The 24708-nt window shown below is 44.6% G+C and overlaps 1 protein-coding gene across 1 annotated transcript in view; it reads right to left on the bottom strand.

Annotated features, from left to right (window-relative positions):
• Positions 1-24708, bottom strand: part of LOC142723854 (nuclear receptor-binding protein 2-like) — a 59564-nt gene that overhangs the window by 10475 nt on the left and 24381 nt on the right. Inside the window, 6 exon segments of the mRNA XM_075848945.1 lie at positions 1321-1371; positions 1551-1653; positions 2164-2296; positions 4468-4560; positions 12044-12099; positions 14916-15005. Coding sequence (XP_075705060.1) covers positions 1321-1371; positions 1551-1653; positions 2164-2296; positions 4468-4560; positions 12044-12058 — 395 coding nt within the window. The 5' untranslated portion in view covers positions 12059-12099; positions 14916-15005.

Below are 24708 nucleotides of genomic sequence, written 5' to 3'. Positions count from 1 at the left end.
CAGCCCCCTCCTCCCAGGGAGTGCCACACAGCCCCCTCCTCCCAGGTAGTGCCACACAGCCCCCTCCTCCCAGGGAGTGCCACACAGCCCCCTCCTCCCAGGGAGTGCCACACAGCCCCCTCCTCCCAGGGAGTGCCACACAGCCCCCTCCTCCCAGGTATTGCCACACAGCCCCCTCCTCCCAGGTAGTGCCACACAGCCCCCTCCTCCCAGGTAGTGCCACACAGCCCCCTCCTCCCAGGTATTGCCACACAGCCCCCTCCTCCCAGGTAGTGCCACACAGCCCCCTCCTCCCAGGTAGTGCCACACAGCCCCCTCCTCCCAGGTAGTGCCACACAGCCCCCACCTCCCAGGTAGTCCCACACAGCCCCCTCCTCCCAGGTAGTGCCACACAGCCCCCTCCTCCCAGGGAGTGCCACACAGCCCCCTCCTCCCAGGTAGTGCCACACAGCCCCCTCCTCCCAGGGAGTGCCACACAGCCCCCTCCTCCCAGGGAGTGCCACACAGCCCCCTCCTCCCAGGTAGTGCCACACAGCCCCCTCCTCCCAGGTAGTGCCACACAGCCCCCTCCTCCCAGGTAGTGCCACACAGCCCCCACCTCCCAGGTAGTGCCACACAGCCCCCTCCTCCCAGGGAGTGCCACACAGCCCCCTCCTCCCAGGTAGTGCCACACAGCCCCCTCCTCCCAGGTAGTGCCACACAGCCCCCTCCTCCCAGGTAGTGCCACACAGCCCCCTCCTCCCAGGTAGTGCCACACAGCCCCCTCCTCCCAGGTAGTGCCACACAGCCCCCACCTCCCAGGTAGTGCCACACAGCCCCCTCCTCCCAGGGAGTGGCACACAGCCCCCTCCTCCCAGGGAGTGCCACACAGCCCCCTCCTCCCAGGGAGTGCCACACAGCCCCCTCCTCCCAGGTAGTCCCACACAGCCCCCACCTCCCAGGTAGTGCCACACAGCCCCCTCCTCCCAGGTAGTGCCACACAGCCCCCTCCTCCCAGGTAGTGCCACACAGCCCCCTCCTCCCAGGGAGTGCCACACAGCCCCCTCCTCCCAGGGAGTGCCACACAGCCCCCTCCTCCCAGGGAGTGCCACACAGCCCCCTCCTCCCAGGTAGTGCCACACAGCCCCCACCTCCCAGGTAGTCCCACACAGCCCCCACCTCCCAGGTAGTCCCACACAGCCCCCTCCTCCCAGGTAGTGCCACACAGCCCCCTCCTCCCAGGGAGTGCCACACAGCCCCCTCCTCCCAGGTAGTGCCACACAGCCCCCTCCTCCCAGGTAGTGGGTAGAGAGACAGACATGAGAGCAGAGAGACAGTTACCTCACATCCTCCAGGAACTTGTCCAGCTCCATAGACGACACCTGAGAATACCTGAAAGACACGAGAGCGAGGTGTGAGGTTCTGGGTGTCTCTTACATACAAAGTCTTTTTTATGACCCTTAGTTTTAATGTGTGGCCCCTATGGAGCTGCCGTCACATACAGAGGGCCTCTATCTGCCAGCCTTCACCTGCCCCAGTGTTTACACCCCGGATACAAGCGCTGCCCTCACCTCCACAGCACCCCCGTCTGGCCCTTCTGTGGTATTGAAGCCATGACAGCCTGGGGGTCGATGAGCTTGGTCTTCTCCTCCAGGAGGTTGTCTGGCACGAGATCTGCTGAGGAGAGAAGATCAACCACAATAATGCGCTCGTCTATCAAAGATTATTGTGTTACACAATTACACCCCGTCTCCAGTCACACCCAGAGCTGCAGTCACAATTCTGCACTTACATCATGTCTTATACTCCAGTCACACCCAGAGCTGCATTCACAATTCTGCACTTACATCATGTCTCATACTCGAGTCACATTCACAGCTGCAGTCACAATTCTGCACTTACATCATGTATTATACTCCAGTCACTTCCACAGCTGCAGTCACAATTCTGCTTTTACATAGCAGGTTTTTTTTTGTTACAATAGACTACTCTACAGTTTAATCACTACATCTCCTACAACGCATGGCAGCAAAGTAGGAGCAGCATTGAGATGTAAAGTTCTGGAGACGGAGAAGGGGAAAGTAACAGTGCTGTCAGTGCAGCTCTAGATGTGACTGGAGTAGATGTGTCTGACAGTGCGTGGACCCTGTACATAGTCAGCGTGTTAACCCTTTCAGTACTCACAGGGAGTATTGAGGAAGCAGTGGGCGGACAGCAGCTTCAGAGAGTGAACCTCAAACAGCACCCGATGGAAGAGCAGATTATGTGCCGACGGCCGCTCCTCGGGGGACACGGACAGACACCTCAAGACGAACTCCTAAAAAAACAGGAACCTCAGCAAAAACGGACAGCGAAATATAGAAATATAAAACGTGGCCCCAACATCCTGTATCTCACTCCTATATACAGGGGCCCCAACATCCTGTACCTCACTCCTATATACAGGGGCCCCAACATCCTGTACCTCACTCCTATATACAGGGGCCCCAACATCCTGTAACTCACTCCTATATACAGGGGCCCGAACATCCTGTACCTCACTCCTATATACAGGGGCCCCAACATCCTGTACCTCACTCCTATATACAGGGGCCCCAACATCCTGTACCTCACTCCTATATACAGGGGCCCCAACATCCTGTACCTCACTCCTATATACAGGGGCCCCAACATCCTGTACCTCACTCCTATATACAGGGGCCCCTCCATCCTGTACCTCACTCCTATACAGGGGCCCCACCATCCTGTACCTCACTCCTATACAGGGGCCCCACGTCCTGTACCTCACTCCTATATATAGGGGCCCCAACATCCTGTACCTCACTCCTATATACAGGGGCCCCTCCATCCTGTACCTCACTCCTATATACAGGGGCCCCAACATCCTGTACCTCACTCCTATATACAGGGTCCCCAACATCCTGTACCTCACTCCTATATACAGGGGCCCCAACATCCTGTACCTCACTCCTATATACAGGGGCCCCAACATCCCGTACCTCATTCCTATATACAGGGGCCCCAACATCCCGTACCTCACTCCTATATACAGGGGCCCCAACATCCTGTACCTCACTCCTATATACAGGGGCCCCAACATCCTGTATCTCACTCCTATATACAGGGGCCCCAACATCCTGTACCTCACTCCTATATACAGGGGCCCCAACATCCCGTACCTCACTCCTATATACAGGGGCCCCTCCATCCTGTACCTCACTCCTATACAGGGGCCCCAACATCCTGTACCTCACTCCTATATACAGGGGCCCCTCCATCCTGTACCTCACTCCTATATACAGGGGCCCCAACTGTAAAGGATCTGCCAGACACAGCTTCTGTATCCACGCCCATAGGTAATCAGTCTGCACCTGCTTCTATGTCTGTGAGACTGACTCCATCTTCCACCACTCAGGATGGCAGGCTTAGGAGTGGGAGAGCCTATCACAGCCTGGCCAGACGGAGCTAGCTCCCGCCCTCTGTCTATTTATACCTGCCTTTCCTGTTCCTCCTTTGCTTGTGATTCTTCTCGTGTGGTTTCCTGGCCCAGCTACAGCTTCTATCTATTTGACCCTGCTTCATTTTGACCCCGGCTTACTGACTACTCTTCTGCTCTGCGTTTGGTACCTCGTGCTCTCCTGGTTTGACTCGGCTCGTTCACCACTCTTGTTGCTCACGGTGTTGCCGTGGGCAAATGCCCCGTTTCCCTTAGCTTTGTGTACCCTTGTCTGTTTGTCTCGTGCACTTACTGAGCGTAGGGACCGCCGCCCAGTTGTACCCAGTCGCCTAGGGCGGGTCGTTGCAAGTAGGCAGGGACAGAGTGGCGGGTAGATTAGGGCTCACTTGTCCGTTTCCCTACCCCTATCATTACACCAACATCCTGTACCTCACTCCTATATACTGGGGCCCCAACATCCTGTACCTCACTCCTATATACTGGGGCCCCAACATCCTGTACCTCACTCCTATATACAGGGGCCCCAACATCCTGTACCTCACTCCTATATACAGGGGCCCCTCCATCCTGTACCTCACTCCTATACAGGGGCCCCACCGTCCTGTACCTCACTCCTATATACAGGGGCCCCCAGATCCTGTACCTCACTCCTATATACAGGGGCCCCAGATCCTGTACCTCACTCCTATATACAGGGGCCCCAACATCCTGTACCTCACTCCTATATACAGGGGCCCCACCGTCCTGTACCTCACTCCTATATACAGGGGCCCCCAGATCCTGTACCTCACTCCTATATACAGGGGCCCCCAGATCCTGTACCTCACTCCTATATACAGGGGCCCCAACATCCTGCACCTCACTCCTATATACAGGGGCCCCAACATCCTGTACCTCACTCCTATATACAGGGGCCCCTCCATCCTGTACCTCACTCCTATATACGGGGGCCCCTCCATCATGTACCTCACTCCTATATACAGGGGCCCCTCTTTTTTCATCTCATGTGCAGGGGCCCCTCATCTCCGCACCTTCATGTTGGAGTCTTCTAAGGAGCTTACTGCCATGTTAATATTTTCGTCACAGACTTTATCCCCGTTGCACTGGATCTCCAGCACCGCCATCTGCGGAGAGTAATGTGGATCTAATCAATAGGAGATGTGATCAATAATAAATATAGAAAGTCTATACAATGTAATGCATGTCATATCTGCTCTGCCTGCAGGTGGCGCTGTGCTCCATCACTCAGAAACTCCCATACGACGCTCTACACAATACAAGTCAGAAGATCGCTGAATACAGTGAACGAGCAAAACCAGAACCCAAAATCTCTCTGCAACATAATGACCTGCGGGGAGGAGGCGGCACGAATGGTTAACGCCGTACCCGCCCCGGAACTTCATAGGTTCCTTAAAGTGCAGTTATTTTTATTACTTATGGCAGGGATGTAGGGGGCGATTATTTCAATATTCAGTGTTTGGCTATGTCTCAGCGCCGCAATAGCTGCTCCGTCTCTTTGTTTACTTGCGTACAGACTTAGTGATAAATCCAGAGTACAAGGTGAGATTATGATCTCTATGAAGGACTTCGGCATCGTTCACATCTGCGCCAGGGTCCCGTTCCGATGTTCTGTAGTCGACTGCGCTATTGATTACGTCAAAACGACGGAACCCTTGCACAACCGAGACAAACGGAAACCATTGGCACCAGATCCGTCACAGATGTGAACGAAGCCTTAGATCACTTTCCTGGAGAGAGACGTGTCCGGGGGAGAGAGAGAGAGACGTGTCCGGGGGAGAGAGAGAGAGACGTGTCCGGGGGAGAGAGAGAGAGACGTGTCCGGGGGAGAGAGAGAGAGACGTGTCCGGGGGAGAGAGAGAGAGACGTGTCCGGGGGAGAGAGAGAGAGACGTGTCCGGGGGAGAGAGAGAGAGACGTGTCCGGGGGAGAGAGAGAGAGACGTGTCCGGGGGAGAGAGAGAGAGACGTGTCCGGGGGAGAGAGAGAGAGACGTGTCCGGGGGAGAGAGAGAGAGACGTGTCCGGGGGAGAGAGAGAGAGACGTGTCCGGGGGAGAGAGAGAGAGACGTGTCCGGGGGAGAGAGAGAGAGACGTGTCCGGGGGAGAGAGAGAGAGACGTGTCCGGGGGAGAGAGAGAGAGACGTGTCCGGGGGAGAGAGAGAGAGACGTGTCCGGGGGAGAGAGAGAGAGACGTGTCCGGGGGAGAGAGAGAGAGAGACGTGTCCGGGGGAGAGAGAGAGAGACGTGTCCGGGGGAGAGAGAGAGAGACGTGTCCGGGGGAGAGAGAGAGAGAGACGTGTCCGGGAGAGAGAGAGAGACACGTGTCCGGGGGAGAGAGAGAGAGACACGTGTCCGGGGGAGAGAGAGAGACGTGTCCGGGGGAGAGAAAGAGAGACACGTGTCCGGGGGAGAGAGAGAGAGACACGTGTCCGGGGGAGAGAGAGAGACACGTGTCCGGGGGAGAGAGAGAGACACGTGTCCGGGGGAGAGAGAGAGACACGTGTCCGGGGGAGAGAGAGAGACACGTGTCCGGGGGAGAGAGAGAGACACGTGTCCGGGGGAGAGAGAGAGACACGTGTCCGGGGGAGAGAGAGAGACACGTGTCCGGGGGAGAGAGAGAGACACGTGTCCGGGGGAGAGAGAGAGAGAGAGACACGTGTCCGGGGGAGAGAGAGAGAGAGAGACACGTGTCCGGGGGAGAGAGAGAGAGAGAGACACGTGTCCGGGGGAGAGAGAGAGAGAGACACGTGTCCGGGGGAGAGAGAGAGAGAGACGTGTCCGGGGGAGAGAGAGAGAGACGTGTCCGGGGGGGAGAGAGAGAGACGTGTCCGGGGGGAGAGAGAGAGAGACGTGTCCGGGGGGGAGAGAGAGAGAGACGAGTCCGGGGGGGAGAGAGAGAGACGTGTCCGGGGAAGAGAGAGAGACGTGTCCGGGGAAGAGAGAGACGTGTCCGGGGAAGAGAGAGACGTGTCCGGGGAAGAGAGAGACGTGTCCGGGGAAGAGAGAGACGTGTCCGGGGGAGAGAGAGACGTGTCCGGGGGAGAGAGAGAGACGAGTCCGGGGGGGAGAGAGAGAGACGTGTCCGGGGGAGAGAGAGAGACGTGTCCGGGGGAGAGAGAGAGACGTGTCCGGGGGAGAGAGAGAGACGTGTCCGGGGGAGAGAGAGAGACGTATCCTGGGGAGAGACGTATCCTGGGGAGAGACGTGTCCTGGGGAGAGACGTGTCCTGGGGAGAGACGTGTCCTGGGGAGAGACGTGTCCTGGGGAGAGACGTGTCCTGGGGAGAGACGTGTCCTGGGGAGAGACGTGTCCTGGGGAGAGACGTGTCCTGGGGAGAGACGTGTCCTGGGGAGAGACGTGTCCTGGGGAGAGACGTGTCCTGGGGAGAGACGTGTCCTGGGGAGAGACGTGTCCTGGGGAGAGACGTGTCCTGGGGAGAGACGTGTCCGGGGGGGAGAGAGAGAGACGTGTCCGGGGGGGAGAGAGAGACGTGTCCGGGGGGGAGAGAGAGACGTGTCCGGGGAAGAGAGAGACGTGTCCGGGGGAGAGAGAGACGTGTCCGGGGGAGAGAGAGACGTGTCCGGGGGAGAGAGAGACGTGTCCGGGGGAGAGAGAGACGTGTCCGGGGGAGAGAGAGACGTGTCCGGGGGAGAGAGAGACGTGTCCGGGGGAGAGAGAGAGAGAGAGACGTGTCCGGGGGAGAGAGAGAGACGTGTCCGGGGGAGAGAGAGAGACGTGTCCGGGGGAGAGAGAGAGACGTGTCCGGGGGAGAGAGAGAGACGTGTCCGGGGGAGAGAGAGAGACGTGTCCGGGGGAGAGAGAGAGACGTGTCCGGGGGAGAGAGAGAGACGTGTCCGGGGGAGAGAGAGAGACGTGTCCGGGGGAGAGAGAGAGACGTGTCCGGGGGAGAGAGAGAGACGTGTCCGGGGGAGAGAGAGAGACGTGTCCGGGGGAGAGAGAGAGACGTGTCCGGGGGAGAGAGAGAGACGTGTCCGGGGGAGAGAGAGAGACGTGTCCTGGGGAGAGACGTGTCCTGGGGAGAGACGTGTCCTGGGGAGAGACGTGTCCTGGGGAGAGACGTGTCCTGGGGAGAGACGTGTCCTGGGGAGAGACGTGTCCTGGGGAGAGACGTGTCCTGGGGAGAGACGTGTCCTGGGGAGAGACGTGTCCTGGGGAGAGACGTGTCCTGGGGAGAGACGTGTCCTGGGGAGAGACGTGTCCTGGGGAGAGACGTGTCCAGGGAAGAGACGTGTCCAGGGAAGAGACGTGTCCTGGGGAGAGACGTGTCCAGGGGAGAGACGTGTCCAGGGGAGAGACGTGTCCAGGGGAGAAACGTGTCGTGGAAAGAGACGTGTCAATGGTTAGAGCCATATCCTTGTGAGATCCGTATCCTGGTCATCTCTTGGTGAGATCCGAGTCCTGGTTAGAGCTGTGCTCTATAAAAGCCAAGTCGTGTCCTGGTGTGATCTGTATCCTGGTGAGAACCTGCATCTACACATTTATGCATTACAAGTTGTGCAATTTAAGTAAAAAAATTCAAAAGGATGTGGACATCTGCCAATATCTCTTGCTCTGCAGCTGGATCATGAGACTCTACAAAGAGAAACAATACACACGCCAAGATTTGAAGCCAAAAAAACAATATCACATGTTTCGCCTTACAGGCATAAAGAATCTGCAATTGTTTCTCTGCTCAGAAAGACCGGATATAGAATACAGCAAAGAAATATGGAGGACTAGGAAGTGTTTCCTCTACCTCACTGTCCTCCTGGAGATCTGTACTAGGAAGTGTCTCCTCTACCTCACTGTCCTCCTGGAGATCTGTACTAGGAAGTGTCTCCTCTACCTCACTGTCCTCCTGGAGATCTGTACTAGGAAGTGTCTCCTCTACCTCACTGTCCCCCTGGAGATCTGACCTCAGCACTGGAGACATTACTACAGGAGAGGACTAGGAAGTGTCTCCTCTACCTCACTGTCCTCCTGTAGATCTGATCTCAGCACTGGAGACATTACTACAGGAGAGGACTAGGAAGTGTCTCCTCTACCTCACTGTCCTCCTGGGGATCTGATCTCAGCACTGGAGACATTACTACAGGGGAGGACTAGGAAGTGTCTCCTCTACCTCACTGTCCTCCTGGAGATCTGATCTCAGCACTGGAGACATTACTACAGGAGAGGACTAGGAAGTGTCTCCTCTACCTCACTGTCCTCCTGATCTCAGTACTGGAGACATTACTACAGGTAAGGACTAGGAAGTGTCTCCTCTACCTCACTGTCCTCCTGGAGATCTGATCTCAGCACTGGAGACATTACTACAGGAGAGGACTAGGAAGTGTTTCCTCTACCTCACTGTCCTCCTGGAGATCTGTACTAGGAAGTGTCTCCTCTACCTCACTGTCCTCCTGGAGATCTGTACTAGGAAGTGTCTCCTCTACCTCACTGTCCTCCTGGAGATCTGTACTAGGAAGTGTCTCCTCTACCTCACTGTCCCCCTGGAGATCTGACCTCAGCACTGGAGACATTACTACAGGAGAGGACTAGGAAGTGTCTCCTCTACCTCACTGTCCTCCTGTAGATCTGATCTCAGCACTGGAGACATTACTACAGGAGAGGACTAGGAAGTGTCTCCTCTACCTCACTGTCCTCCTGGGGATCTGATCTCAGCACTGGAGACATTACTACAGGGGAGGACTAGGAAGTGTCTCCTCTACCTCACTGTCCTCCTGGAGATCTGATCTCAGCACTGGAGACATTACTACAGGAGAGGACTAGGAAGTGTCTCCTCTACCTCACTGTCCTCCTGATCTCAGTACTGGAGACATTACTACAGGTAAGGACTAGGAAGTGTCTCCTCTACCTCACTGTCCTCCTGGAGATCTGATCTCAGCACTGGAGACATTACTACAGGGGAGGACTAGGAAGTGTCTCCTCTACCTCACTGTCCTCCTGGAGATCTGATCTCAGCACTGGAGACATTACTACAGGAGAGGACTAGGAAGTGTCTCCTCTACCTCACTGTCCTCCTGATCTCAGTACTGGAGACATTACTACAGGTAAGGACTAGGAAGTGTCTCCTCTACCTCACTGTCCTCATGGAGATCTGATCTCAGCACTGGAGACATTACTACAGGGGAGGACTAGGAAGTGTCTCCTCTACCTCACTGTCCTCCTGGAGATCTGATCTCAGCACTGGAGACATTACTACAGGTGAGGACTAGGAAGTGTCTCCTCTACCTCACTGTCCTCCTGATCTCAGCACTGGAGACATTACTAAAAGGAGAGGACTAGGAACTGTCTCCTCTACCTCACTGTCCTCCTGGAGATCTGATCTCAGCACTGGAGACATTACTACAGGTGAGGACTAGGAAGTGTCTCCTCTACCTCACTGTCCTCCTGATCTCAGCACTGGAGACATTACTAAAAGGAGAGGACTAGGAACTGTCTCCTCTACCTCACTGTCCTCCTGGAGATCTGATCTCAGCTCTGGAGACATTACTACAGGTGAGGACTAGGAAGTGTCTCCTCTACCTCACTGTCCTCCTGGAGATCTGATCTCAGCTCTGGAGACATTACTACAGGTGAGGACTAGGAAGTGTCTCCTCTACCTCACTGTCCTCCTGATCTCAGTACTGGAGACATTACTACAAGTGAGGACTATGAAGTGTCTCCTCTACCTCACTGTCCTCCTGGAGATCTGATCTCAGCACTGGAGACATTACTACAGGTGAGGACTAGGAAGTGTCTGCTCTACCTCACTGTCCTCCTGGAGATCTGATCTCAGCACTGGAGACATTACTACAGGTGAGGACTAGGAAGTGTCTCCTCTACCTCACTGTCCTCCTGGAAATCTGATCTCAGCACTGAAGACATTACTACAGGAGAGGACTAGGAAGTGTCTCCTCTACCTCACTGTCCTCCTGGAGATCTGACCTCAGCACTGGAGACATTACTACAGGACAGGACTAGGAAGTGTTTCCTCTACCTCACAGTCCTCCTGGAGATCTGACCTCAGCACTGGAGACATTACTACAGGTGAGGACTAGGAAGTGTCTCCTCTACCTCACTGTCCTCCTGGAAATCTGATCTCAGTACTGAAGACATTACTACAGGAGAGGACTAGGAAGTGTCTCCTCTACCTTACTGTCCTCCTGGAGATCTGACCTCAGCACTGGAGACATTACTACAGGTAAGGACTAGGAAGTGTCTCCTCTACCTCACTGTCCTCCTGGAGATCTGATCTCAGCACTGGAGACATTACTACAGGAGAGGACTAGGAAGTGTCTCCTCTACCTCACTGTCCTCCTGGAGCTCTAACCTAAGCACTGGAGATATTATTACAGGTGAGGACTAGGAAGTGTCTCCTCTACCTCAATGTCCTCCTGGAGATCTGATCTCAGCACTGAAGACATTACAGGTGAGGACTAGGAAGTGTCTCCTCTAACTCACTGTCCTCCTGGAGATCTGATCTCAGTACTGGAGACATTACTACAGGTGAGGACTAGGAAGTGTCTCCTCTACCTCACTGTCTTCCTGGAGATCTGATCTCCGCACTGGAGACATTACTACAGGTGAGGACTAGGAAGTGTCTCCTCTACCTCACTGTCGACCTGGAGATCTGATCTCAGTACTGGAGACATTACTACAGGTGAGAACTAGGAAGTGTCTCCTCTACCTCACTGTCTTCCTGGAGATCTGATCTCCGCACTGGAGACATTACTACAGGTGAGGAATAGGAATGTCTCCTCTACCTCACTGTCCTCCTGGAGATCTGACCTCAGCACTGGAGACATTACTACAGGAGAGGACTAGGAAGTGTCTCCTCTACCTCACTGTCCTCCTGGAGACCTGATCTCAGCACTGGAGACATTACTACAGGAGAGGACTAGGAAGTGTCTCCTCTACCTCACTGTCCTCCTGCAGATCTGATCTCAGCCCTGGAGACATTACTACAGGAAAGGACTAGGAAGTGTCTCCTCTACCTCACTGTCCTCCTGTAGACCTGATCTCAGCACTGGAGATATTACTACAGGAGAGGACTAGGAAGTGTCTCCTCTACCTCACTGTCCTCCTGATCTCAGTACTGGAGACATTACTACAGGTGAGGACTAGTAAGTGTCTCCTCTACCTCACTGTCCTCCTGGAGATCTGATCTCAGCACTGGAGACATTACTACAGGTGAGGACTAGGAAGTGTCTCCTCTACCTCACTGTCCTCCTGGAGATCTGATCTCAGCACTGGAGACATTACTACAGGTGAGGACTAGGAAGTGTCTCCTCTACCTCACTGTCCTCCTGGAGACCTGATCTCAGCACTGGAGACATTACTACAGGAGAGGACTAGGAAGTGTCTCCTCTACCTCACTGTCCTCCTGGAGATCTGATCTCAGTACAGGAGACATTACTACAGATGAGAACTAGGAAGTGTCTCCTCTACCTCACTGTCCTCCTGGAGATCTGATCTCAGAGTAGGACATTTTAATATAGAGCAAGATTAATCCCTTATATACTTGTCATGTTGCTCTGCATTAACTTTCTTTATATTATTAGAGAGGTTCTCAGATGAGAAAGAGATATATGTTAAATATCTTACCTCTAGGGCACACATGCCAAAGGAGAAGATATCCACTTCAGTACCATCTTCAACAGCTAGAGAGAGTATGAAGAGAGTCAGTTACCAGCACAGCAGGGGGCGATAATATAGAATGTCACCAAGTAGTACAAATACTACTATACTGTATATGTTTTATGGCAATAATTTACATTATACCTGCAGGCTGTTTATATCCATTTGCTAGGCAAGCAAATACAATCTATTGTTCTCTGTTATCAGACATGTCAGGCTGGGGGGAGGATGACTGTAGGACAGGTGAATACAATCTATTGTTCTCTGTTATCAGACATGTCAGGCTGGGGGGAGGATGACTGTAGGACAGGTGAATACAATCTATTGTTCTCTGTTATCAGACATGTCAGGCTGGGGGAGGATGACTGTAGGACAGGGGAATACAATCTATTGTTCTCTGTTATCTGACATAGGCTGGGGGAGGATGACTGTAGGACAGATGAATACAATCTATTGTTCTCTCTTATCAGACATGTCAGGCTGGGGGGAGGATGACTGTAGGACAGGTGAATACAATCTATTGTTCTCTGTTATCAGACATGTCAGGCTGGGGGAGGATGACTGTAGGACAGGTGAATACAATCTATTGTTCTCTGTTATCAGACATGTCAGGCTGGGGAAGGATGACTGTAGGACAGGTGAATACAATCTATTGTTCTCTGTTATCAGACATGTCAGGCTGGGAGAGGATGACTGTAGGACAGGTGAATACAATCTATTGTTCTCTGTTATCAGACATGTCAGGCTGGGGGGAGTATGACTGTAGGACAGGTGAATACAATCTATTGTTCTCTGTTATCAGACATGTCAGGCTGGGGGAGGATGACTGTAGGACAGGGGAATACAATCTATTGTTCTCTGTTATCTGACATAGGCTGGGGGAGGATGACTGTAGGACAGGTGAATACAATCTATTGTTCTCTGTTATCAGACATGTCAGGCTGGGGGGAGGATGACTGTAGGACAGGTGAATACAATCTATTGTTCTCTGTTATCAGACATGTCAGGCTGGGGGAGGATGACTGTAGGACAGGTGAATACAATCTATTGTTCTCTGTTATCAGACATGTCAGGCTGGGGGGAGGATGACTGTAGGACAGGTGAATACAATCTATTGTTCTCTGTTATCAGACATGTCAGGCTGGGGGGAGGATGACTGTAGGACAGGTGAATACAATCTATTGTTCTCTGTTATCAGACATGTCAGGCTGGGGGGAGTATGACTGTAGGACAGGTGAATACAATCTATTGTTCTCTGTTATCAGACATGTCAGGCTGGGGGGTGTATGACTGTAGGACAGGTGAATACAATCTATTGTTCTCTGTTATCAGACATGTCAGGCTGGGGGGAGGATGACTGTAGGACAGGTGAATACAATCTATTGTTCTCTGTTATCAGACATGTCAGGCTGGGGGAGGATGACTGTAGGACAGGTGAATACAATCTATTGTTCTCTGTTATCTGACATAGGCTGGGGGAGGATGACTGTAGGACAGGTGAATACAATCTATTGTTCTCTGTTATCAGACATGTCAGGCTGGGGGAGGATGACTGTAGGACAGGTGAATACAATCTATTGTTCTCTGTTATCTGACATAGGCTGGGGGAGGATGACTGTAGTGTTCCCCAATGGGATGAGTGACAGAGAACGTAGATATCTCCCTTTAGGCCTCATGCCCACTTCAGTCTCTTTCTTCAGAGATCTAGCCGTTTTTCTGACGGCTAGCACCCTGACCCATTCATTTCAATGGGGCCATGCACACTTCCGTTATTGTGACGGTCTTGTTGTTCCGTTCCAAAGTAGAGCATGTCCTACTTTGGTCCGAGATTCCGTGACCGTGAGGCCCACGCAAGTCAATGTGGCCGTCAAAAAAACTGAAGGCACACGGAAGGCATACGTGTGTCGTCCGTGTGTGACAGAGCCGTTGCGTGGCAACGGGCAAAAAAACATTACAGAAATATGACACTAATCGGCAGCCCCTTGTCTCTATCTATCACTGATAGAGAAAAGAGGTTGCTGATAAAAAAAAAAAATCAGTTCATACGTACCCGGTCGTTGTCTTGGTGACAAGTCCCTCTTCTTCCTCCAGTCCGACCTTCCTGTATGACGCGGCAGCCTATGATTGGCTGCAGAGGCGGTCACGTGGGATGAAGCGTCATCCCTGGAGGCCGGCCTTCTGACGTCATCCTGACGTACGTGACCGCCACTACAGCCTGTGATTGGCTGCATCGGTGACATGGATGAAACGTCATCCCAGGAGGCCGGACAGGAGGAAAGTAAGTATGAACATATTTTTTTATTACATTAAAATTCTATTTTACGAGCGCCGAGCATGTACTGTCCAGGGTGCTGAAAGAGTTACCGCCGATCAGTGCAGCCCATTAACTCTTTCAGCACCCTGGACAGTACCATGCTCGGCGCACGGAAACGGAAACACGGAGTGCACACGGCCGCTAAATCAGGCACACGGATCCGTCACAAACGGCCGTGAAAACGGTGTCGGAAGTGTGCACGAGGCCTTACCAAATCACTACATTATGTCACATATCCCCGGTGCGGAGAACCTTCTATATGTGATTGATTTCAGCAGCTCCTCTTATAACGCTCCCGCACATTTATTTGATTCAGGCACTGAGGGGTTATGGGCCTTTATGACAGATTCAGTAAAAGGAAACACAGATGAATAGAAGACCGCACAGAACAAGTCACACAGCCACAGACGTGTCACAGACATGTGGGGGGACAGGGGTGAGGTACACATAAGTATGATTAAATATGTGTGCACACCAGTGACAGGCAGAGACAGGGTAGGTAAGAGCGTGTGATGCGTTCCTTACAGCCGTACTCTGGAGGGAAGAAGTGTTTGGTGCGTTGTTCTTCCCTCAGACATTTCAGTGGAGCGCGGAGGTCATCCGGGACGGGCAGCTCTGGAAAATAAGAATTATAATCAGCTTAGTGTACGACAATGTATACATGTAAAAGTATACAGGCAGGAGTGCAATATATAACTTTTTCGTATAGGCATGAATATAATAATATCTCCCTCCTATATTCAGTGTAGTCTCTATATAATAATATCTCCCTCCTATATTCAGTGTACAGTCTCTATATAATAATATCTCCCTCCTATATTCAGTGTAGTCTCTATATAATAATATCTCCCTCCTATATTCAGTGTACAGTCACTATAATAATATCTCCTCCTATATTCAGTGTACAGTCACTATATAATAATATCTCCCTCCTATATTCAGTGTACAGTCCCTATATAATAATATCTCCCTCCTATATTCAGTATACAGTCACTATATAATAATATCTCTCTCCTATATTCAGTGTACAGTCTCTATATAATAATATCTCTCCTATATTCAGTGTACAGTCTCTATATAATAATATCTCCCTCCTATATTCAGTGTACAGTCTCTATATAATAATATCTCCCTCCTATATTCAGTGTACAGTCTCTATATAATAATATCTCCCTCCTATATTCAGTGTACAGTCACTATATAATAATATCTCCCTCCTATATTCAGTGTACAGTCTCTATATAATAATATCTCCCTCCTATATTCAGTGTACAGTCTCTATATAATAATATCTCCCCTCCTATATTCAGTGTACAGTCTCTATATAATAATATCTCTCTCCTATATTCAGTGTACAGTCTCTATATAATAATATCTCCCTCCTATATTCAGTGTACAGTCATTATATAATAATATCTCCCTCCTATATTCAGTCTACAGTCTCTATATAAGAATATCTCCCTCCTATATTCAGTATACAGTCACTATATAATAATATCTCCCTCCTATATTCAGTGTACAGTCTCTATATAATAATATCTCTCTCCTATATTCAGTGTACAGTCTATATAATAATATCTCCTCCTATATTCAGTGTACAGTCACTATATAATAATATCTCCCTCCTATATTCAGTGTACAGTCCCTATATAATAATATCTCCCTCCTATATTCAGTGTACAGTCACTATATAATAATATCTCCCTCCTATATTCAGTGTACAGTCACTATATAATAATATCTCTCTCCTATATTCAGTGTACAGTCACTATATAATAATATCTCCCTCCTATATTCAGTGTACAGTCTCTATATAATAATATCTCCCTCCTATATTCAGTGTACAGTCTCTATATAATAATATCTCCTCCTATATTCAGTGTACAGTCTCTATATAATAATATCTCCCTCCTATATTCAGTGTACAGTCTCTATATAATAATATCTCTCTCCTATATTCAGTGTACAGTCTCTATATAATAATATCTCCCTCCTATATTCAGTGTACAGTCACTATATAATAATATCTCCCTCCTATATTCAGTGTACAGTCACTATATAATAATATCTCTCTCCTATATTCAGTGTACAGTCACTATATAATAATATCTCCCTCCTATATTCAGTCTACAGTCTCTATATAAGAATATCTCCCTCCTATATTCAGTGTACAGTCTCTATATAATAATATCTCCCTCCTATATTCAGTGTACAGTCTCTATATAATAATATCTCCCCCCTATATTCAGTGTACAGTCACTATATAATAATATCTCCCTCCTATATTCAGTGTACAGTCTCTATATAATAATATCTCCTCCTATATTCAGTGTACAGTCACTATATAATAATATCTTCCTCCTATATTCAGTGTACAGTCCCTATATAATAATATCTCCCTCCTATATTCAGTATACAGTCTCTATATAATAATATCTCTCTCCTATATTCAGTGTACAGTCTATATAATAATATCTCCTCCTATATTCAGTGTACAGTCTCTATATAATAATATCTCCCTCCTATATTCAGTGTACAGTCCCTATATAATAATATCTTCCTCCTATATTCAGTGTACAGTCCCTATATAATAATATCTCCCTCCTATATTCAGTGTACAGTCTCTATATAATAATATCTCCTCCTATATTCAGTGTACAGTCTCTATATAATAATATCTCCCCCCTATATTCAGTGTACAGTCTCTATATAATAATATCTCCCTCCTATATTCAGTGTACAGTCACTATATAATAATATCTCCCTCCTATATTCAGTGTACAGTCACTATATAATAATATCTCCCTCCTATATTCAGTGTACAGTCACTATATAATAATATCTCCTCCTATATTCAGTGTACAGTCACTATATAATAATATCTCCCTCCTATATTCAGTGTACAGTCACTATATAATAATATCTCCCTCCTATATTCAGTGTACAGTCACTATATAATAATATCTCCCTCCTATATTCAGTGTACAGTCTCTATATAATAATATCTCCCCTCCTATATTCAGTGTACAGTCTCTATATAATAATATCTCCCTCCTATATTCAGTGTACAGTCACTATATAATAATATCTCCCTCCTATATTCAGTATACAGTCACTATATAATAATATCTCCCTCCTATATTCAGTGTACAGTCACTATATAATAATATCTCCCTCCTATATTCAGTGTACAGTCACTATATAATAATATCTCCCTCCTATATTCAGTGTACAGTCTCTATATAATAATATCTCCCTCCTATATTCAGTGTACAGTCACTATATAATAATATCTCCTCCTATATTCAGTGTACAGTCACTATATAATAATATCTCCCTCCTATATTCAGTGTACAGTCACTATATAATAATATCTCCCTCCTATATTCAGTGTACAGTCTCTATATAATAATATCTCCTCCTATATTCAGTGTACAGTCTCTATATAATAATATCTCTCTCCTATATTCAGTGTACAGTCATTATATAATAATATCTCCCTCCTATATTCAGTGTACAGTCACTATATAATAATATCTCCCTCCTATATTCAGTGTACAGTCACTATATAATAATATCTCCCCTCCTATATTCAGTGTACAGTCACTATATAATAATATCGACCCTCCTATATTCAGTGTACAGTCACTATATAATAATATCTCCCTCCTATATTCAGTGTACAGTCTCTATATAATAATATTTCCCTCCTATATTCAGTGTACAGTCACTATATAATAATATCTCCCTCCTATATTCAGTGTACAGTCACTATATAATAATATCTCCCTCCTATATTCAGTGTACAGTCTCTATATAATAATATCTTCCTCCTATATTCAGTGTACAGTCACTATATAATAATATCTCTCTCCTATATTCAGTGTACAGTCACTATATAATAATATCTCCCTCCTATATTCAGTGTACAGTCTCTATATAATAATATCTCCCTCCTATATTCAGTGCACAGTCATTATATAATAATATCTCCCTCCTATATTCAGTATACAGTCTCTATATAATAATATTTCCCTCCTATATTCAGTGTACAGTCACTATATAATAATATCTTCCTCCTATATTCAGTGTACAGTCACTATATAATAATATCTCTCTCCTATATTCAGTGTACAGTCACTATATAATAATATCTCCCTCCTATATTCAGTGTACAGTCTCTATATAATAATATCTCCCTCCTATATTCAGTGCACAGTCATTATATAATAATATCTCCCTCCTATATTCAGTATACAGTCTCTATATAATAATATCTCCCTCCTATATTCAGTATACAGTCTCTATATAATAATATCTCCCTCCTATATTCAGTGCACAGTCATTATATAATAATATCTCCCTCCTATATTCAGTGCACAGTCTCTATATAATAATATCTCCCTCCTATATTCAGTGTACCGTCTCTATATAATAATATCTCCCTCCTATATTCAGTATACAGTCTCTATATAATAATATTTCCCTCCTATATTCAGTGTACAGTCACTATATAATAATATCTTCCTCCTATATTCAGTGTACAGTCACTATATAATAATATCTCTCTCCTATATTCAGTGTACAGTCACTATATAATAATATCTCCCTCCTATATTCAGTGTACAGTCTCTATATAATAATATCTCCCTCCTATATTCAGTGCACAGTCATTATATAATAATATCTCCCTCCTATATTCAGTATACAGTCTCTATATAATAATATCTCCCTCCTATATTCAGTATACAGTCTCTATATAATAATATCTCCCTCCTATATTCAGTGCACAGTCATTATATAATAATATCTCCCTCCTATATTCAGTGTACAGTCTCTATATAATAATATCTCCCTCCTATATTCAGTGTACCGTCTCTATATAATAATATCTCTCTCCTATATTCAGTGTACAGTCTCTATATAATAATATCTCCTCCTATATTCAGTGTACAGTCTCTATATAATAATATCTCCCCCCTATATTCAGTGTACAGTCTCTATATAATAATATCTCTCTCCTATATTCAGTGTACAGTCATTATATAATAATATCTCCCTCCTATATTCAATGTACAGTCACTATATAATAATATCTCTCCTATATTCAGTGTACAGTCTCTATATAATAATATCTACCTCCTATATTCAGTGTACAGTCTCTATATAATAATATCTCCCTCCTATATTCAGTGTACAGTCTCTATATAATAATATCTCCCTCCTATATTCAGTGTACAGTCTCTATATAATAATATCTCCTCCTATATTCAGTGTACAGTCACTATATAATAATATCTCCTCCTATATTCAGTGTACAGTCTCTATATAATAATATCTCCCTCCTATATTCAGTGTACAGTCTCTATATAATAATATTTCCCTCCTATATTCAGTGTACAGTCTCTATATAATAATATCTCTCTCCTATATTCAGTGTACAGCCTCTATATAATAATATCTCCCTCCTATATTCAGTGTACAGTCATTATATAATAATATCACCCTCCTATATTCAGTGTACAGTCTCTATATAATAATATCTCCTCCTATATTCAGTGTACAGTCTCTATATAATAATATCTCTCCTATATTCAGTATACAGTCTCTATATAATAATATCTCCCTCCTATATTCAGTGTACAGTCATTATATAATAATATCACCCTCCTATATTCAGTGTACAGTCTCTATATAATAATATCTCCCTCCTATATTCAGTGTACAGTCACTATATAATAATATCTCCCTCCTATATTCAGTGTACAGTCACTATATAATAATATCTCCCTCCTATATTCAGTGTACAGTCACTATATAATAATATCTCTCTCCTATATTCAGTGTACAGTCTCTATATAATAATATCTCCCTCCTATATTCAGTATACAGTCACTATATAATAATATCTCCCTCCTATATTCAGTGTACAGTCACTATATAATAATATTTCCCTCCTATATTCAGTGTACAGTCTCTATATAATAATATCTCCCTCCTATATTCAGTGTACAGTCACTATATAATAATATCTCCCTCCTATATTCAGTGTACAGTCTCTATATAATAATATCTCCCTCCTATATTCAGTGTACAGTCTCTATATAATAATATCTCCCTCCTATATTCAGTATACAGTCACTATATAATAATATCTCTCTCCTATATTCAGTGTACAGTCATTATATAATAATATCTCCCTCCTATATTCAGTATACAGTCTCTATATAATAATATCTCTCCTATATTCAGTGTACAGTCTCTATATAATAATATCTCCCTCCTATATTCAGTGTACAGTCTCTATATAATAATATCTCCCTCCTATATTCAGTGTACAGTCTCTATATAATAATATCTCCCTCCTATATTCAGTGTACAGTCACTATATAATAATATCTCTCTCCTATATTCAGTGTACAGTCACTATATAATAATATCTCCCTCCTATATTCAGAGTACAGTCACTATATAATAATATCTCCCTCCTATATTCAGTGTACAGTCACTATATAATAATATCTCCCTCCTATATTCAGTGTACAGTCTCTATATAATAATATCTCTCTCCTATATTCAGTGTACAGTCTCTATATAATAATATCTCCTCCTATATTCAGTGTACAGTCTCTATATAATAATATCTCCCTCCTATATTCAGTGTACAGTCACTATATAATAATATCTCCCTCCTATATTCAGTGTACAGTCACTATATAATAATATCTCCCTCCTATATTCAGTGTACAGTCACTATATAATAATATCTCCCTCCTATATTCAGTATACAGTCTCTATATAATAATATCTCCCTCCTATATTCAGTGTACAGTCACTATATAATAATATCTCCCTCCTATATTCAGTGTACAGTCACTATATAATAATATCTCCCTCCTATATTCAGTATACAGTCTCTATATAATAATATCTCCCTCCTATATTCAGTCACTATATAATAATATCTCCCTCCTATATTCAGTGTACAGTCTCTATATAATAATATCTCCCTCCTATATTCAGTGTACAGTCACTATATAATAATATCTCCCTCCTATATTCAGTATACAGTCTCTATATAATAATATCTCCCTCCTATATTCAGTCTCTATATAATAATATCTCCCTCCTATATTCAGTGTACAGTCACTATATAATAATATCTCCCTCCTATATTCAGTGTACAGTCACTATATAATAATATCTCCCTCCTATATTCAGTGTACAGTCACTATATAATAATATCTCTCTCCTATATTCAGTGTACAGTCACTATATAATAATATCTCTCTCCTATATTCAGTGTACAGTCTCTATATAATAATATCTCCTCCTATATTCAGTGTACAGTCACTATATAATAATATCTCCCTCCTATATTCAGTATACAGTCACTATATAATAATATCTCCCTCCTATATTCAGTGTACAGTCACTATATAATAATATCTCCCTCCTATATTCAGTGTACAGTCTCTATATAATAATATCTACCTCCTATATTCAGTGTACAGTCACTATATAATAATATCTCCCTCCTATATTCAGTGTACAGTCTCTATATAATAATATCTCCCTCCTATATTCAGTGTACAGTCTCTATATAATAATATCTCCCTCCTATATACAGTGTACAGTCACTATATAATAATATCTCTCTCCTATATTCAGTGTACAGTCTCTATATAATAATATCTCCCTCCTATATTCAGTGTACAGTCGCTATATAATAATATCTCCCTCCTATATTCAGTATACAGTCACTATATAATAATATCTCCCTCCTATATTCAGTGTACAGTCTCTATATAATAATATCTCCCTCCTATATTCAGTATACAGTCTCTATATAATAATATCTCCCTCCTATATTCAGTATACAGTCTCTATATAATAATATCTGCCTCCTATATTCAGTGTAGTCACTATATAATAATATCTACCTCCTATATTCAGAGTACAGTCATTATATAATAATATCTCCCTCCTATATTCAGTGTACAGTCACTATATAATAATATCTCCCTCCTATATTCAGAGTACAGTCTCTATATAATAATATCTCCCTCCTATATTCAGTGTACAGTCTCTATATAATAATATCTCCCTCCTATATTCAGTGTACAGTCGCTATATAATAATATCTCCCTCCTATATTCAGAGTACAGTCTCTATATAATAATATCTCCCTCCTATATTCAGTGTACAGTCGCTATATAATAATATCTCCCTCCTATATTCAGTGTACAGTCTCTATATAATAATATCTCCCTCCTATATTCAGTGTACAGTCTCTATATAATAATATCACCCTCCTATATTCAGTGTACAGTCTCTATATAATAATATCTCCCTCCTATATTCAGTGTACAGTCACTATATAATAATATCTCCCTCCTATATTCAGTGTACAGTCACTATATAATAATATCTCCCTCCTATATTCAGTGTACAGTCGCTATATAATAATATCTCCTCCTATATTCAGTGTACAGTCTCTATATAATAATATCTCCCTCCTATATTCAGTGTACAGTCACTATATAATAATATCTCCCTCCTATATTCAGTGTACAGTCGCTATATAATAATATCTCCCTCCTATATTCAGTGTACAGTCACTATATAATAATATCTCCCTCCTATATTCAGTGTACAGTCACTATATAATAATATCTCCCTCCTATATTCAGTGTACAGTCACTATATAATAATATCTCCCTCCTATATTCAGTGTACAGTCACTATATAATAATATCTCCCTCCTATATTCAGTGTACAGTCACTATATAATAATATCTCCCTCCTATATTCAGTGTACAGTCACTATATAATAATATCTCCCTCCTATATTCAGTGTACAGTCACTATATAATAATATCTCCCTCCTATATTCAGTATACAGTCTCTATATAATAATATCTCCCTCCTATATTCAGTGTACAGTCTCTATATAATAATATCTCCCTCCTATATTCAGTGTACAGTCTCTATATAATAATATCTCCCTCCTATATTCAGTATACAGTCTCTATATAATAATATCTCCCTCCTATATTCAGTGTACAGTCTCTATATAATAATATTTCCCTCCTATATTCAGTGTACAGTCTCTATATAATAATATCTACCTCCTATATTCAGTGTACAGTCACTATATAATAATATCTCCCTCCTATATTCAGTGTACAGTCTCTATATAATAATATCTCCCTCCTATATTCAGTGTACAGTCTCTATATAATAATATCTCCCTCCTATATTCAGTGTACAGTCTCTATATAATAATATCTCCCTCCTATATACAGTGTACAGTCACTATATAATAATATCTCTCTCCTATATTCAGTGTACAGTCTCTATATAATAATATCTCCCTCCTATATTCAGTGTACAGTCGCTATATAATAATATCTCCCTCCTATATTCAGTATACAGTCACTATATAATAATATCTCCCTCCTATATTCAGTGTACAGTCTCTATATAATAATATCTCCCTCCTATATTCAGTATACAGTCTCTATATAATAATATCTCCCTCCTATATTCAGTATACAGTCTCTATATAATAATATCTGCCTCCTATATTCAGTGTAGTCACTATATAATAATATCTACCTCCTATATTCAGAGTACAGTCATTATATAATAATATCTCCCTCCTATATTCAGTGTACAGTCACTATATAATAATATCTCCCTCCTATATTCAGAGTACAGTCTCTATATAATAATATCTCCCTCCTATATTCAGTGTACAGTCTCTATATAATAATATCTCCCTCCTATATTCAGTGTACAGTCGCTATATAATAATATCTCCCTCCTATATTCAGAGTACAGTCTCTATATAATAATATCTCCCTCCTATATTCAGTGTACAGTCGCTATATAATAATATCTCCCTCCTATATTCAGTGTACAGTCTCTATATAATAATATCTCCCTCCTATATTCAGTGTACAGTCTCTATATAATAATATCACCCTCCTATATTCAGTGTACAGTCTCTATATAATAATATCTCCCTCCTATATTCAGTGTACAGTCACTATATAATAATATCTCCCTCCTATATTCAGTGTACAGTCACTATATAATAATATCTCCCTCCTATATTCAGTGTACAGTCGCTATATAATAATATCTCCTCCTATATTCAGTGTACAGTCTCTATATAATAATATCTCCCTCCTATATTCAGTGTACAGTCACTATATAATAATATCTCCCTCCTATATTCAGTGTACAGTCGCTATATAATAATATCTCCCTCCTATATTCAGTGTACAGTCACTATATAATAATATCTCCC

Source organism: Rhinoderma darwinii, unplaced genomic scaffold (assembly GCF_050947455.1).
Source record: "Rhinoderma darwinii isolate aRhiDar2 unplaced genomic scaffold, aRhiDar2.hap1 Scaffold_560, whole genome shotgun sequence".
Taxonomy (NCBI): Eukaryota; Metazoa; Chordata; class Amphibia; order Anura; family Rhinodermatidae; genus Rhinoderma; species Rhinoderma darwinii.
This window is presented reverse-complemented; position numbering and strand designations above follow the sequence as displayed.